Genomic DNA, 15,815 nt, shown 5'->3' on the forward strand with positions numbered 1-15,815 from the left:
TCACTACCCTTCAACTGATATATATATATATATATATAATATATATATATATATATATATATATATATATATATATATATATATCTGATGCACAGACAAAACATCATAAGACCTATGACAGATCAGTGCTTTGTGTGGACAAGGGATAAGAAGAAAGGAGGAATCTGTTTAATTTTTTTTTTTTTTGAAGAACTAAAGTTTGTATTCTTTAGGAAAGGCAGAATGAGAGAGGCTGTTCCAAAGGAAAGAAGTACATGGAAAGTAAGAGAAGGCAGTGAAGTTGGTTTAGTGAGTTTCAAGACAGCCTGTAAAAGGATTGATTAGCAGTATCTCTTACTTTAATGATTTGGAGCAAAATGGAGGAATAACAGTAGCCAATTCAGTACAGCAATGTCTATGAAAATATCTGTAGAAGAGGTACAAGGTAAAAACTGAATGTCTATGTGTGAGAGAGGGATTGAAGTGGACATGTGAGAGAGGAATCATTAATTAATCTGACTGCCCACTTCTGTATAGAATTGAGCAATCTTAACAGTTTAACCAAACCAAAAAATGTTCAACATCTATCCCTAATCCAGAGTAATTTAATAATGAGGTGATACAACTTTTCATTACTTGTATATGGGATATATACGACTTCTGCATTATTTCTACCTTGGTATCTCCTCTGGGTCTGGCTCCCACTGACAAGACCTGAATAAAGGTCAAAACTGGTCTGGGTAGTGGGCTTTTTCCATAATGCATAGTATTATACACACCCAAAAAGAATGTGTGCTTTGCATTACAGGATACTACGGCAAGTAATTAGCCTCTATATACAAGTAGCCCAGTCGTGAAGAAACTTCACATGCAAACTTTGTTTGCTTATACTTAGACAAAAGATTAAACAAATAATATAATTTCTTGGCTTCTTTAATTTATAGTTTAACCAAGTGAAAAAAAAATTGCAATAACGTGAATCTTAACATGCTCACTGCCACTCATTTATGACAGAATAACCTTGCTGCAGTGGCTATACATTCATGTTTTGACTGCCCAGGCCAGACTGAGTTATGCAGCATAGAAACATGCAAGTCTTAGAAGAGGCAGCAGTGACACATATGAAAATACCAGTTTGACACTTTAAAGAGTCAGTTACACTGAATGAAGCAATAGTGAAACATATATAAATAACAGTTTGATGCTTTAAAGAGTCAGCAGCACTGGTAGTGCACAACCCTAAATATGGAAATAATATTCCATGATTAGATGGATTTGCATAGTTAGCTGCTATGAAGTATTTTGCAAAAAAAAAAGTACACAAAGTTCTCTGACAGCAGCAGAAGCTACAGCTGAAACGTGTTTGTGCCAGTAAAGATTAAAAGGTACGAGTCAGTCCAAGAAAGGAAATCTGATCATGTTTATATATCTGAATACTACTGAACGTAAGTGTGGGAGGAAGGGGGGCAAGCTCTTTCTTGCAAGAAATCAAATGGGACTAAGTTTTGATGGCATTGAGGTCTAAAAGGTTGTCGTTGATTCATTGATATAGCTAGGAGATTGGAGTTCAGGACATTGATAGTCGTGACTCTTGATGATTCAAATACTAGAGCACTATAAAGTTTGTCAAATGACAAAGAGAAATGGTGTATTGTTGTTGGTCTGAGAACAGGTCATTTATATACAAGAGGAAGAGAGTAGGCAAAAGAACAGAACTGAGGTACTCCTGCAGAATGTGGAAAGTAGACATAGGATGGCAGTTTGCTCATTAGACCCCTACGCCAAACGCAATCGAATATTTGTGAAATGTTAAAAGCAACTACTTGAATTTCTCAGAATTTTCCCATTGCATGATGGGTGATTTCAATTGAAATCACCCATTGAAACAAATTGAAAAGTCTTTCAGGTGTCTGTGATGTTACAGGTTCAGAATTCTTGAGATTAGGTTGTAAATATCTGGGATATGTTTAAACTTTGTTGAAAGCCATTCTGCAGCACGATGCAATAGATGCTCAGTTCTTGTTGGAGATCTTGGGAATTGGAGCAGATAATATGTGCTCTATTCAGCAAAGATTTAATTATATCTATTTTTTTAAGGTGGATAATGGTCTGAGAGCAATTGTATGTAGCAGCCTATGAAGGTATGTTTATAGTGAACAGATGTATTCCAGAAATATTTGCAATGATAAAAATTATTATTCTGTGAATGTGTGTCTAGTAATCTATAAAGATTCAACACCACATTTACAACAGCGTCACTCGTAAATTTATGACATCTAGTACTATTAAGGTATATGTCCCTTAAATTCTTGACAAAGTCTTTTTCTTTGCCCCCCCCCCCTCAGCTGCTATCGCTACATTTTCTTTTTTATTTACTAAGCTAATTTGCCTACGCAATTCCTTGTCACCATGCTTCATATTGGCAGGCCTTAACACAACTAAATATTTCATCTTGTCCATCTCATAACATACTCTGAAAACCAATTCCATTGGTTTTCAGTAAAGCAATAACCATGGAAGTACCAACAGGAGAGGAAAAAAAAGAAAGAAAAAGAAAAAAAAAGCTAGAACAGTGCATCACCAGAGATATTGTAACCCACTAAGCAACTAAGGCAATGCCTAGGAATAGCAGTTTGGAGGAGAGCAAAATGGTATTTCAACTATAAAAACATTTTTGGTTTCAATTTTACATATCATCTTGAATTGAGGGGAAGCAAAACAGTGCTTACCTAGGGGCATCATATATCCTAACACCTGAGATAATGGTTCAAATGAATCAACAAGGCAAGAATCATCTATCAGCCAAATCACTCCCCCTCTGGACAGCATCACGAATTTAGAGCTGTTTTGAGTACATTGGTGCAAAGATATGAACAGTATTCTACAGATGGGTGGAGTTATGATTTGTATGGAGTTAGTAGCTGGATGGATGAAAAGTAGCAGCTTGAGCAGAAAAGAATCCCGTTTTTTTTTTAAAAGGCTGTGGAAGCTACTGATGTGTATGCCAGGAGAGGCTGACGGTAATTATCAATCTATGGAGAAAGATCTGATCTGCATTTTGGTAAGTCTAGGTGACTAAGTTATACACTTGTCCCACTGAAAGGTATATAGAGATCAGTGTATAAGACACTGGTTGGGGGTGATCTTGACACTTGAGATGTCTGAGCACTACATAGCTTGTTGAATCAGGAAGAATGAAGCTCACTATCATCAGCAAAACTGTGGACAGAATCAGTAATGACTGAGAACAAGTCATTTATTTATTTATTTATTTATATATATATATATATATATATATATACACACACACACATATATAGGAGAAACTTGAAGAGAGGGCAATCTGCCATTACAAACACACACACAGTAAATGTCCACAAAGAGAACACCTGCTACCCAATTAAGAAGGTGGCAGGTAGCAGTATGCTTGCTAATCTTACATGGAAAACTCAATACAAAAATTCCTCTACCATTGTTTTATTTTCCTTTTATAGATGTGCACTATGATAGATTTACAAGTTAACTCTAATTTGACTATGACTAGGCCTTTGAATTATACATTAAATTTTATAATTCATAATTGAGAATTTCAGGTTGAATATCATCTACTCGAGCTGCCTTTCCACATTTCATGTTTTTGACAGCTTTTTCTACTTCAAATATGTACACACACACACCTAGTTGTTAAACAAGAGTAATAGAACACTGGTAGAATATCATCATCAACAACAACCATGGGTCCAATGCTTATAGGTGTCTGATGCCATCTTGATATGATTCTTCCATTGCATTCTATTTTGTGCAAGATGACTCAGTTTGTGTATAGAGTTTCTGCACCATTTGACAATGTCATCGTCGCCCCATTCTCTGTTTGGTCTTCCTTTTTTGTTCTTTCCTTCAATCATCCCAAACAACAGCATTTTTATTTTCCTCTCATCATTCATTCTACATATATGGCCAAAGAGACGTAGTTTCCTTTTGATTATTTTCTGGATCAGGTTTTCTTTTGGTTGTATTCGTCTGTAGATTTCCTCATTGTTCACTTTCTGGATCCAGCTTATTCTCAAGAACTTTCTATAGCACTTCCTCCAAATGCTAACATCCTTCTTTCAGATTCTCTCATGAGTACCCAGGCCTCACATCCATAGAGCATGCTTCTGAAGATACAGGTTTCTACAATGCACAGTTTAGTTTGCATCTTTATAGCTCGGCTCTTCCATATTTTGTCCATGACTTTTACAATAGTTGTTGCTCTGGCTATTCTAATTTTTAACTCTTTTTTGGGGTCCAAGTCATGCATCATGTGGCATCCAAGATATGTGAAGTGTTCCACATTTTCCAGTTGAAATCTGTCTATCGTAACTCTGTTCAGTAACTCCTGTTGTCCAAATATCGTTGTTTTAGTTTTTTCAAAGTTGACATTTAGTCCATATCTTTTGTCTTCTGTGTATAGTGTTTGCAATGTCTGTTCCAGCCTTGCTGCATCTTCTTCAATCAGGACGATGTCATCTGCAAAGCAGAGGTAGTTTATTCTTTTGTCATTTATTGAAATTCCTCCACCTTTTTCTTTAATCTTATCTAGTGTTCTTTCCAGATACGTGATGAAGATGATTGGTGATATTGGGTCCCCTTGTCTTGTGCCCTGACTAGTGGCAAACCAATCTCCAGTCTCACCTGCTATTCTGATTTTTTGGTAGAATATACTCAAAAGAAATACAATCTTTCAAAACAAAATACAGACACAAAGAACATACTTAGCTTTGGTTTTAATGTCACCTTTATTACCTTCAATTCCTTTTACAATACTCTTTCCTGAATTCTTAAGCTTTTCAAATAGCCACCAGAACATAGTCACATTCATGCTATTTGTCTTCTAAGTCTCTCCACAATTTTTATTCAGCTACTTACATAAATGTAGCTTTACAACTTTTTCTCCATATTCTCTGAGTGCACAAGGCAACTTGCTAGAAGCTTTCAATATGATTCTTCTTTTACTGGACTACCTCTAACTTGTGTAAACCATGAAGTTTAGATTTTTCTATTCTTGCAGACATCTTCACCTCATGCTTACTAAATCAATCAATTTCTTCAGAGTTTGTCAGTGAATCTCACAGGTTGGGCTCTTGTTTTCCTTTTTCTCCCAGTAACAACTATATATTCCAGTCTATAATAACTTTAGTTTAATCCTTTATCCAAGTGTGAGCAAAGTATCTTCAGGACTGGGGTAAGGTGGTACAACACCGGAAAACTCGTTGCAAAAGGTAGTGCAAGCTAACATCACTCCTATCTCAGTATCTCCCATAATGCAAAACACATCTCCTTGCGGATATGTATAATGTTATGCATTAATGGAAGGGCCACTACCCAGACTAGTTTTGACCTTTATTGAGGTCTCTTCAGTGGGAGCCAGGTCCAAGCGGAGATACCAGGCAGAAGCATTAGCAAGGTCATCTCTACCTATAGGAGTTGCCAAACAGTGTGCCACCTTTTTATTAAATTACTCTGGATTTAGAGAAAGATGTTGAAAGTTTATTTTTCACTTGGTTAGACTATAATAAATTTAGTTTGATCCTTTATCCAAGTGTGAGCAAACAAAGTTTGCACCTGAAAGTATCTTCAGGACTGGGGTGAGGTGGTCTATAGTTCCTCTAAAAGCTACTAAACGTTTTTTTTTTTTTTATTTCAAAAAAAAAAAAAATTGTCATACAAATTTTCTTATCAATGTGATATTCGTTTTTATCAACTAAATGGCAATCACTTCTTATTTAATATTATCTGAATACTCTTGCACTCCAAACCAGTATAAAGATATCACTATCAGTATAAAGATATCATTTCTTGTATTCTCTTCATATGAATTTATCCGTATTGTTATGTTGGAAAATGATGTCCTTAACAGAAATCCAGCAGGTACTTACTGCTATCAACAATTAGCTCTTCCCTTTTCTCCAAATTTTCCCTACATCTAGTATTTCATTTCCTACTCTGATGTTTAGATCTCCAGGAAGAAACAGCTTTTCTGTTATATCAAGGGCCCTCTAATGACTTGAAAAAATTTCAACTTCTCACATAGCACATTCTATGGGATCATGATAACTTCCTCCTTTCCCTAATCCATAGCGATTCAAGAAATCACCTTATGATCATCATTTAAAAGGATGTCACCTGTTTCGTTCTTATTGGTATGAGTAACATTCTAATTATACTATTTGTGTTTTTCAAAATTTCTTTTTCCTATGAAGTGGCATTTCTTTTTGAATGAACCTTCTTATGATGATAGTGCCTATCTTCAATTTTATCAACGCTGTTCTAGTAGTTAAGATTTTGTCATTTTCTCTGATGACCTTGTATAATTGGGTAATAAGCCAATGTGATTTAAGATTATGTATATCATGGATCACAAAAGGAAAAAGGGAAGGCCTAAATTGACAGAAAATGAAAGAAGACCGGCTGGCTGAACTGGAGAGAAGCCAAATTGGTGGTTCAGGACAGGTATCTGGAAGAAGCCGATCATGGCCTTATGTACCATGAAGCACGAAGAGGATAAGTAAGTAATATAATTGTAGAGTGTCCTCCTTCAATAATCCCTTGGAGGTGGCATGTAATTATTATTATTGAAATTATAATTACAATTATTACATGACACCTCCAAGGATTCGTAATAATATGTAGTTTGGATCAAATCACAAAAACAATATGGAATTCAATTAAATGCAATTTGGTCAGCTAAGTTCTAAATTCCAGCCTATTCTCTTTCATTAAGCATCTAAATGAGTACCTAGCACATTTCAGAAAGAGGAAAATAGAATAATGATCAGAATCTTCAGTTTTTCCATTTTCTCTGGTAGGAAATGCTTCTCTACATTCCTTAATTCCTTTAGAGTTTACTACCAATTATCTAGCTTAAAACCCTTAAATAGCTCATAGGTGGAATAAGTATGGTTTCTGTCAGATACTTTCAATTTCAATAAATAAAATCATGACAAAGTCTGAACTTTTTTGGTGAAGGATAAGAAGAAGATAAGATGGGAATTTAGTAAAAAAAAAAAAAATAGCAATTTAAAATGAATAATCAAATTCAAAGCAGTTCAAAATGCTACAATTATATGCTGTAAATGGAACATACTGAGTGATGCAAGTATATTAAGCTGTAAGTTAGCAATTAGAAGTGAAAGAGGTATAAGAAAGTTGTCTGATGTAACATCTCCATTGTTGTTCATCTATATGAACTGCATTATGAAGAAAAGTCCATAAACATAATATCATTGGACATGTTGACCTCAGCTTTTTACTTTATGCAAATGATATATATTTCATATATATCATTTGCATATATATCTTTGCACTTGTGTAACTGATGTAACAAATATGACATGAAAATCAACAATAAAAAAACCATAATTATGAAAATAGGTGGGAACATTGAAAGATGGCAAAATAAACATGCAAATGGACAACAGAATTCACAAAGCTGATATGGTGGGGAGTAAACTGAATAAATGTATATGGAGGAAGAGAGAAATTAGTCAAAACACAACTGTATAACAATGTTCAAACACTTATCTTGTTGAGATGTGAGAGCTAGATTAGATATAAAACACTTCAATGAAGGATACCACAAATATGAAATTTGATAAAAATTATGAGAGTGAAAAAATAGCATCAATGACAAAATCATTAAAAATGAAGATATAAGGAAGGAAGGATCCTAAAATTTTTAGCATTGGGGAATGGTTAAGCAGAACTAATCTCAGATATAGTCACTTAATCAGAATGGGAAAGAGAAATTAGCAAAACAGGTGAATGGTGGCTGGATAGTAAAAAAAAGACCCAGAGGAAAACCAAGATCTGGGTCTGTGTTTCTAAAAATTTTTGAGACATGAAACCCTACATAAAAATATTTCTTTTTTTGTGGAACCCCTACAAAGATTTTCATAAAAAGTTACTGAAAACAAGTTATGAGAATGAACTGTTACCTGAAAAATATTTTATTATTAAATCAAGAAATTTTACTCATATATATATATAATTTAAATCAGCTCATCAAATCACTTGGTTGCTGAAAAATACTTTGATGAGCAGAGACAAGCAAGTTATTGTTCCTCTGTACCGAGCCTTGATAAGACCTCATCTCGACTACTGTGCCCAGATTTGGTCACCTAGGCTTCTTCTTGATGGGGAGGTGGTGGAGAGAATCCAGCGGCGAGTGACCAAGATGATAGCAGGTCTATGGAATGAACCTTATGAGAACAGGTTGAAGATTTGTGGGTTGCAGAAATTGGTTGATAGGCAGAAAAGGGGAGATATGATTGAGACATTCAAATTGCTGAAGGGTTTCTACAGGATTAATTCAGATGATATTTTTGAGATCAGGACTGGTGGTGGGAGAACTAGGGGACATCTATGGAAGCTGGGCAAGAGTGTGGTTAGCAAGGGTGTTAGGGCTGGGTTCTTTACTTTTAGAGTGGTAAATGAGTGGAATAAGCTACCAGAGTCTGTTGTGGGTGCTATGACAGTGAATGAGTTCAAGGCAAGGTATGAGAGATACTGTGAGAATGTTGAATAGTTGTGTGGACATGATGTTTAGGGCCTCCCTCGATGAGTCTAAGGACTCCCTGGAGTTGCCCGTAATAATAATAATTTTTTTAATCAAGAAAATATGATACAGTACTTCCTGCTGAATGAAGGATTTTTTTTTTTTCAGATACTATATCTAATACAAGTTCTAAATGTCTATATGCTGTAAGATCCCTTAAAATTTTCACAGTTGAACAAACAACACTGATCTAGTGGACTGATGTAATTCAGAATCCTTTAGGAGATGAAATATAAGATCTGACAATATTGGATTTAGAAGAAAGTTAATAGGAAATTAGGATTAATGGAAACTTTCCTGTAATAGCATATTAGGATAATATGACGATATTACTATCTTACTTCTTAATATGTAATCCTTTGATGGTACATATCGAGAATTTGATAACCAATTTCAAAGATTCATGCATAAATTAAAATCAGAATTTTAAATGAATAATAATAATACTATGTTGCAAGTTTTTCACTTTGAATCTTTAATTTATAATAATAATACTACACTTAAAAATAATAAGTAAATTAATATTCAAAATTCACATACATAGCTCCATTTGCAGTTTTCCTTTGTTTCTTGAATGACTGGACCAGAATCTGATCTACTGTCATTAGACATGCTGGACCACAATAAGCAATATGACATAATTTTCTAAGAAATAATTACAAGAACCATACAGGTTCTTAATCATAACCCTGGGATGAACAAGAATATGTCAGAAGGATCAGTCCATCACAACCAACCAGTAGAAAATTCCATGCAATAAGTTAATTCTTCCATCTTTAGTATGTTCCTGTTATAACTTGCTATGAATCCTTATTTGTTACTATTCACATAATGCAAGATCTGATTTTTATTCAACTCATTCAAGAATCACAGGAACTAGAAATGCTGGTATGCTGATGACCTGGCAGGACATGTAGCTAGCATTTCTCTAAAGTGCAAGTTCCAAATTTCACTGCACACATGGATGTAAGTGTCTGCAGATGGCAGACAAGTTTCATTGCCCATCAGAGAACACCCTGCTTATTAAAAGTGTAATACCTAGAGAGAGAGAGAGAGAGAGAGAAAGAGAAAAAAACATATTTGATCTTTAGTGCAGGATTTCCAGATATAAACCAATGCATAATAGGTTTACAGTTTTTCATGGATGGGATTCAAATTAAAGGATAAAATGTATCCATCATGTAAATTTTGAATATTGTGGATATATCAATTCCATATTATTAATACAGCAGAATCCACTTATTGTAATCACAGATATTATCAATCAGCTATTGTTATCAAAATCAGTTGGTCCCAAAATACACCATTTAAAATGAATTAAAAATAATCCATCTATTATAATCAAAGTTCCAATTATTGTTATCCAAATCCTAGACTGTTCAGCCTACTGCATCTCAAAATTAACAAATTTGAAACACTTGACTATACTACTGGTAGAAGACATGGCAGGAGGCATTTTGCTGCCATGCAAAAAAAAAAAAAAATCTCTACTGAAAAGGTATCAATCACTTTCAGGAAGTATGACCTTTCACAAGTAGTATCTAAAATGGAACAGCTCTTTACCAATTATTCCATCCTTGCATAAATATACATTTAAAAGAAATGGATTCAAGCTGACCCCTATAAGACTCCACTGATCACACTATTCAAGACTACAATACCATATAGCTGACTCTCACTATAGCAAAGAATGTTATAACTTATGCACTGTAACAAACTAATGAAAAATTCTCTTCAAAGCATCTCAGTTACAATGCTATGTTTAAATTCACTACAGCAAACTATAACCAACTATTTCAGTTGTCCCTAAGAGTTCGTAGTAATCAACAGTATCATTTTAATTAATACTAAGTAACTAACACATTCTAACAACTAATTCCAATTAATGCTATTAATTTATTGTTCACCCCATGAGATGTCTCTTCACTCCCAAACTCCCTTAGTCTGAAAACAAGTTTGCCATAAAGTATACCTTATCAGATTCTTATGCAAAATCTAAATATTCAATGCTATAAACAAATCACATCCAATGATAAGAGATCACTAACTTATGATCTTAAAATAACTGCAGTAGCAAACAAGCCTTATTAACTTTGCAACTGCAATAAATATGGAATACTGCAATATTACTTATACCATACTTTATTTTCTGTTTACTTTCCTTCTGAAGCCATCACGGGTGTCTTGTTTAATAGTTGGGAAAGGATACTGCTGAGTAGAAATGCAAATTAGTGACTCAATTAAAGGTTTCAAGCTTTGGGATTCAGAGATGAAAAGCTGTGTATTCTTTTTGATAGGATTATAATGGAGACAACAATAGATCTTGAAATGATGATCCACAAAATTGGGAGATGAATCTTGAGATGGTCCACATTGCAATCGTGGTGAATACTATTCAGCAAATTACTGCAATAGTATATATACCACATATATATAGCCTTGCTTCAGATCACATTTGGACCACCCTGTGACCTCATACCTGGATATGATGCAAATGGGGAGACTTTGGATTCTGGTTTTATTTGGAATTCCAGTCAAATCATTTAAGTTTATGAGGCCAGTGTATTATGTCTGTAAATTGCATGTGTTCTTCTGGCCAATTTGCAGAAAAGATAATATCAAGAATTTGGAATGCCAGCCTGGTTGGCTGAGTGGTTAGCATATCTGCTCTCCAGCCAAAAGGCTGCAGGTTCAAATCCCACTGTGGGTATGGATGTTTGCAATTGTCTGTGAAAATACTAGTGGTGATGGCTGGCGGTAGATGGCGTTGGTGTAGATGATGAAGGTAGTTGCGGTTACTGGAGTGGTGGAAACGATGAGTTGTAGAGAGTGAGTAGGTGCCCTCCCTCGATGAGTCTTTGGACTCCCTGGAGGTGTTACATAATAATAAACTATGAGGACACTACAGAGGATGGTGGAAAGAATGATACAACTGATATATCTAAGTTGAAAGGCAGTTATGAAATGGGGAGATTTTCCAAAGGAACAGTGAGCATGAAGGGAAGGCAAGTTTTTTTTTTTTTTTGCATGAGTGGTGAATGCATTGTATGCAGGTAAATAATTTTAATTTATGGTATGATCGACTCTGGGGGAGTTAGAGCAGATCTGCTATGGTTCCACGAAAGTGCTGATTATGATATTGGAAATTTGAACATAAATACTAAAACCATAATCAATGCCAGCAAAGGTTGATCGATTGGTAGAGCCTCTGCTACTAATGGCTCAGTTAAGTAAGTTTGAGCGCGGTTAGTAGTTGGAAGGGGACCAATCATTCGATGCTGTTGGCACACTCTCCCTCGATGAGTCTTTGGACTCCCTGAAGGTGTCAAATAATAATAATAATAATAATATCAACGTTTCATTATTTATGTCTATATTATGGTAGTGATTTACTTCAAATCTCAAAACACTTAGCTTGAAAAATCTACAAAAATAAATTTCTCTAATTCAGAAAATTATGGCACAACATATTTGCTTTCCTTATTCGTGATAGGCAAAATTTTAGCTAACCATTGCTGGATCAATATATAAAACGGTTTAGGACAATTAAATTTAAGTTAAGAAAATTTTAAAAATAGTTGTGCTTAAAGAATAAAGCTGCCTTTCTCCAATTTCCCAACAGGATTTATACGTCAATAGCAGTATTCTTAAACAAGATTTTTCCCCACCTAATCAATCAGTAATAATAAGGGCAATCTTTATCATGATTATGTTTTGACGTCGTTTCCCTTACATCAATAAACTGCTGATAAAAATCATTAAATATGTATTAGGAACACATTAAGAAAGAGTGATAACGTATTTTCTAAAAGTTTTTTTTGTAGCTTTTCTCCTCTTACTACTACAAAATAGTTTTTTTTTTTCAAAATACCGCAGCTTTCATTAAATTTTTCTACTCCATATATCCTTGAAGTCTGTAAAACACTGTGCTGTTGAACGTACTTTTTTAAAGGCATTGTTACAAATGAATTTGTCTTGCATTAATATTATCCAGCAAAACACTCCAAAGAGTAAAACTTCTTTACCTAAAACTTTCTTCGCCACAACTGTAGGCACCTGGTCTACTTTTTTATCGTCTTCTGACATTGTAGCAATATATATATAAGGCGTTTCTTTTCTGGATGTACTTTTTTTTTTCTCTTTAATTATCACTTGAGTTTACAAACTGTTCTGTTTTCTTATTCCACTCGTGCACGCTGACTACAGAACGCCGGTGAGTAACCTCCTATTGGTTGAATTTGACAAATAGATTTCACTAAGCTGATTGGAGACCAAACTTCCAATCAAAAAAGCCATAAAAATAAATGCCAGTACTGCATTATATGGTTTTGTAAAAATCCTTTTGTAATACTATTGAGTAAATAATGATAAATTAGTACCTTTTATTAAATTAAAATTGAAATATTTATTATCGTAAATCCAACTGTTCAGTACGAGATAGTTTACAGTTTGCGAAATAGCTGTTCCCCCTTCAAGATAGTATTGTCGTGGTGAACGCGTAGCGCGTGCGCATCAATCCTTTTTCCCATATACATTACCAGGAGTCACATGTAAGTAAAGTATATTTCATCCATTTTTATAAAATGGCTTATTAAAGTGCTGTGGATGCTGTTGCAAACATATAACTAAGTAAGTGCATGTTGCAAATTTCTATATACAATTAATGAAGTTATATCCGGAAAAAAAAGTTTGCTACAAAATTAACAAGGGTTAAGTTTACCCGCCATGACAATACAGTAAAAACCGCCATTCTCTTATATACTTAGAATGTTGTCTTTAAAATACCCCAGTAAAAATATACATTTTGTGTAGAAGTTTAGAAAATTTCATTAAAAAATAGTTCTTGCTAAAGAAACAAGTAAATCGAGATGGGTGTTGTGCTTCCTTGTCGAAAAGATACTAGTGTTAGCATTTAACTTTGTAGGCCTATGTATATAATGCATGTATATATACTCAAGTTTTGAGAACCAATTGCAACCACTGCGCCTTTGAAAGCACGATTTGGTAGGAGAAAATACTAAAGAGAGAAGATTTGGAATTATTTAAAATTCATATGAATTTAACTTAAAATTGCAACGACAGCCAATTCTATATATATATATATATATTATTTTTGCTTCTGTTTAGAATTTTATATTGATATCGGATCAATTTTATTTGACTAGATAAACCTATAGGAATGTAATAAATATTTCTTATATCAAAAATTGGAATTCAGAAGTTAAAATTTTTGCGTTAACCTTTAGCGACTAGCTGCAAATGGATAAAGCAAAAACTATTAATCACTCGACCCCCCACAAAAAAAAAGTGGTATTCGGAAAAGGATATTAAATAGGATCTATAAATGTTTCACTCCTCGACATATTTTAAATGTAACCCATTTCATATAATCCAGTAAAATAATATTTGCCTTTTGTCAGTTTTTAACTCGTGCATGCGTGAAGAGCAAAGTCACAGAAATTCGTTGTAAGACTTGAATATCAAAACTGTTACTTGGAATTTTTACTCTTCAGAGAAGAGGTTTTGAATTTCAATGAAATGTTTGTGTATGTTTGATTTTGGCGTTAATGGATTGCAAAGATACAGCTGCATTGCAGAAGCCTATAAATCATTCTGTTGTGAGTGGCTTAAAATGAAAAGTGCATTCTTTGTTCATGTTTCAGATGGACATCATATGCCATTTTGAGAAATGGACATTGTCTTAAAAATTGCATTCATTTTAGTGTCAGCTGTGTAATTTTTGTTTCACTGAAGATTAAACCACATAGGAACAAAGAAGTCATTGTTTTGTAAACCATTAATGATATGCTGATTTTTCTTTATATATGTATATTTACAAATCTTTGCTTTGAGAAAGTATTAAATTCAAACTAGAAATTATCATTTCAAGGGTTTTAAGAAATAAACATTTTGTTAAAGGCAAGAGGTGTACTAAAATGAAAATCCCTGATGAAATGCTGCTGCTTTGTAGAGAATTTTTCCCTTCCCATTTGATATTGAAATGAAAAACGTAAAAATTCTATTTATCAACAGCTCATAGTAGATTTGGTAATGACTCAATTAAAACCTGTTGATTTTTCTGTAGGTACTGCAGTATTTCATAATCCTTTCATTCTGCTCCAAATTCATAAGAACTCAGAACTTGCTGTAATTTTACACATAATTCTGCATAAATCTGGTCTGTAAAATGACATGCTAATTGCCAACCAGTTTACATCTATAGAGTTAAGGTATTGAAAAAACTGGTGGGAAGCCATTTCTGTAACTTCATTACAGAAATGGCTTAGTGGGAATATAATCTATAGAAGAGAGCATATTTTTGTTATGGGGTCTTTTCGTAGCAGTATGCTTCCATTTGTGACATTTTTTCACCTTTTTTTTTTTAAGATCATATTGCAGTAAGGGTTCTCGTGCAAGGGTAGTTCTGTTTTGTTATGTGAATCATTACAGACCTGAACTGGCTAATTAATTTCCTTTGTTTCAATTACTTCACCCATAGTACTAAACTGCTATTAGTTGCCAATCTTTTTCAGATCACAGGGAGAAACAAGATTTTTCCTCTCAGAAACACAGGCTCTCCATTCCACTAAACAGGCTAAGAAGACATTCTTCCTTTTTATATAAAAGTACCTGACAAATGTTGCTCTTGAAATTAATGATACTACTGCAGTAGCTAACAAATTCATCTGAAGAAGCTGAATTTTCATCAAGTTTTTGGTTTTAGTTCACTATTTTGGTTGGATGCTGTGTGTTTTAACTGTCTCTACAATGTTCATTAAAAGTGCTGTGCATTTTTACTGGTATAAACAAGTTGGCATTTGTAGTGTTTTATTCATTTTGCAAAGGTATAAAATGGATGCAACTGCAAGAAAATGTTCAAAAATGTGTACTCTTTCTCAGCACACATCCATGACTCAAAGACAAATTACAAATGAGTGTGTGGTGTTGGTTTGTGAAATGACAGTCCATCGAAGATTGGGAGGACTGCACACAGACCAACTGTTGGTAGAAGCTATGCAGAAAAAGAAGCTCCAGTAGTCAAAAGTGTACAAAGATTGGACTATTGATGTGGAAGAAGGTCATATTCTGAGATGAGAGCCATTTCTTTGTCCAAGGAGAGCGAGTAGCTTATGTTTGCAAATCAGTGGCTGAGAAGACTTTTCCTGTCCACCTTCAACAAGCTCCTAAATAGCCAGCTAGAAAGATGTTCTGGGATTGTTTTACACCTGACAGTTCGGGA

The 15,815-nt window shown here is 34.2% G+C and overlaps 2 protein-coding genes across 3 annotated transcripts in view; one reads left to right on the plus strand and one right to left on the minus strand.

The window, feature by feature from the left end:
- Positions 1 to 12,761, minus strand: part of LOC150107622 (uncharacterized) — a 170,549-nt gene extending 157,788 nt beyond the window's left edge. The window contains exon 1 of the mRNA XM_090391428.1: positions 12,601 to 12,761. Within this exon, the coding sequence (XP_090247554.1) occupies positions 12,601 to 12,661 (61 nt within the window). The 5' untranslated portion in view covers positions 12,662 to 12,761. The remainder of the gene's footprint in view (positions 1 to 12,600) is intronic.
- A 195-nt stretch (positions 12,762 to 12,956) lies between these two features.
- LOC150107623 (eukaryotic translation initiation factor 5A-1-like) overlaps positions 12,957 to 15,815 on the plus strand; it is a 67,596-nt gene continuing 64,737 nt past the window's right edge. Inside the window, exon 1 of one of the 2 annotated variants that reach the window (XM_090391431.1) lies at positions 12,957 to 13,204. The gene's annotated coding sequence lies outside the window, so the exon portion shown is untranslated. The remainder of the gene's footprint in view (positions 13,205 to 15,815) is intronic. The other variant, XM_090391429.1, reaches the window with a different exon arrangement.

The sequence above is a fragment of the Typopeltis vanoorti genome, chromosome 4, assembly GCF_054136105.1.
Source record: "Typopeltis vanoorti isolate ZY-2024b chromosome 4, IOZ_Tvanoo_1.0, whole genome shotgun sequence".
NCBI classification, from domain to species: Eukaryota; Metazoa; Arthropoda; class Arachnida; order Uropygi; family Thelyphonidae; genus Typopeltis; species Typopeltis vanoorti.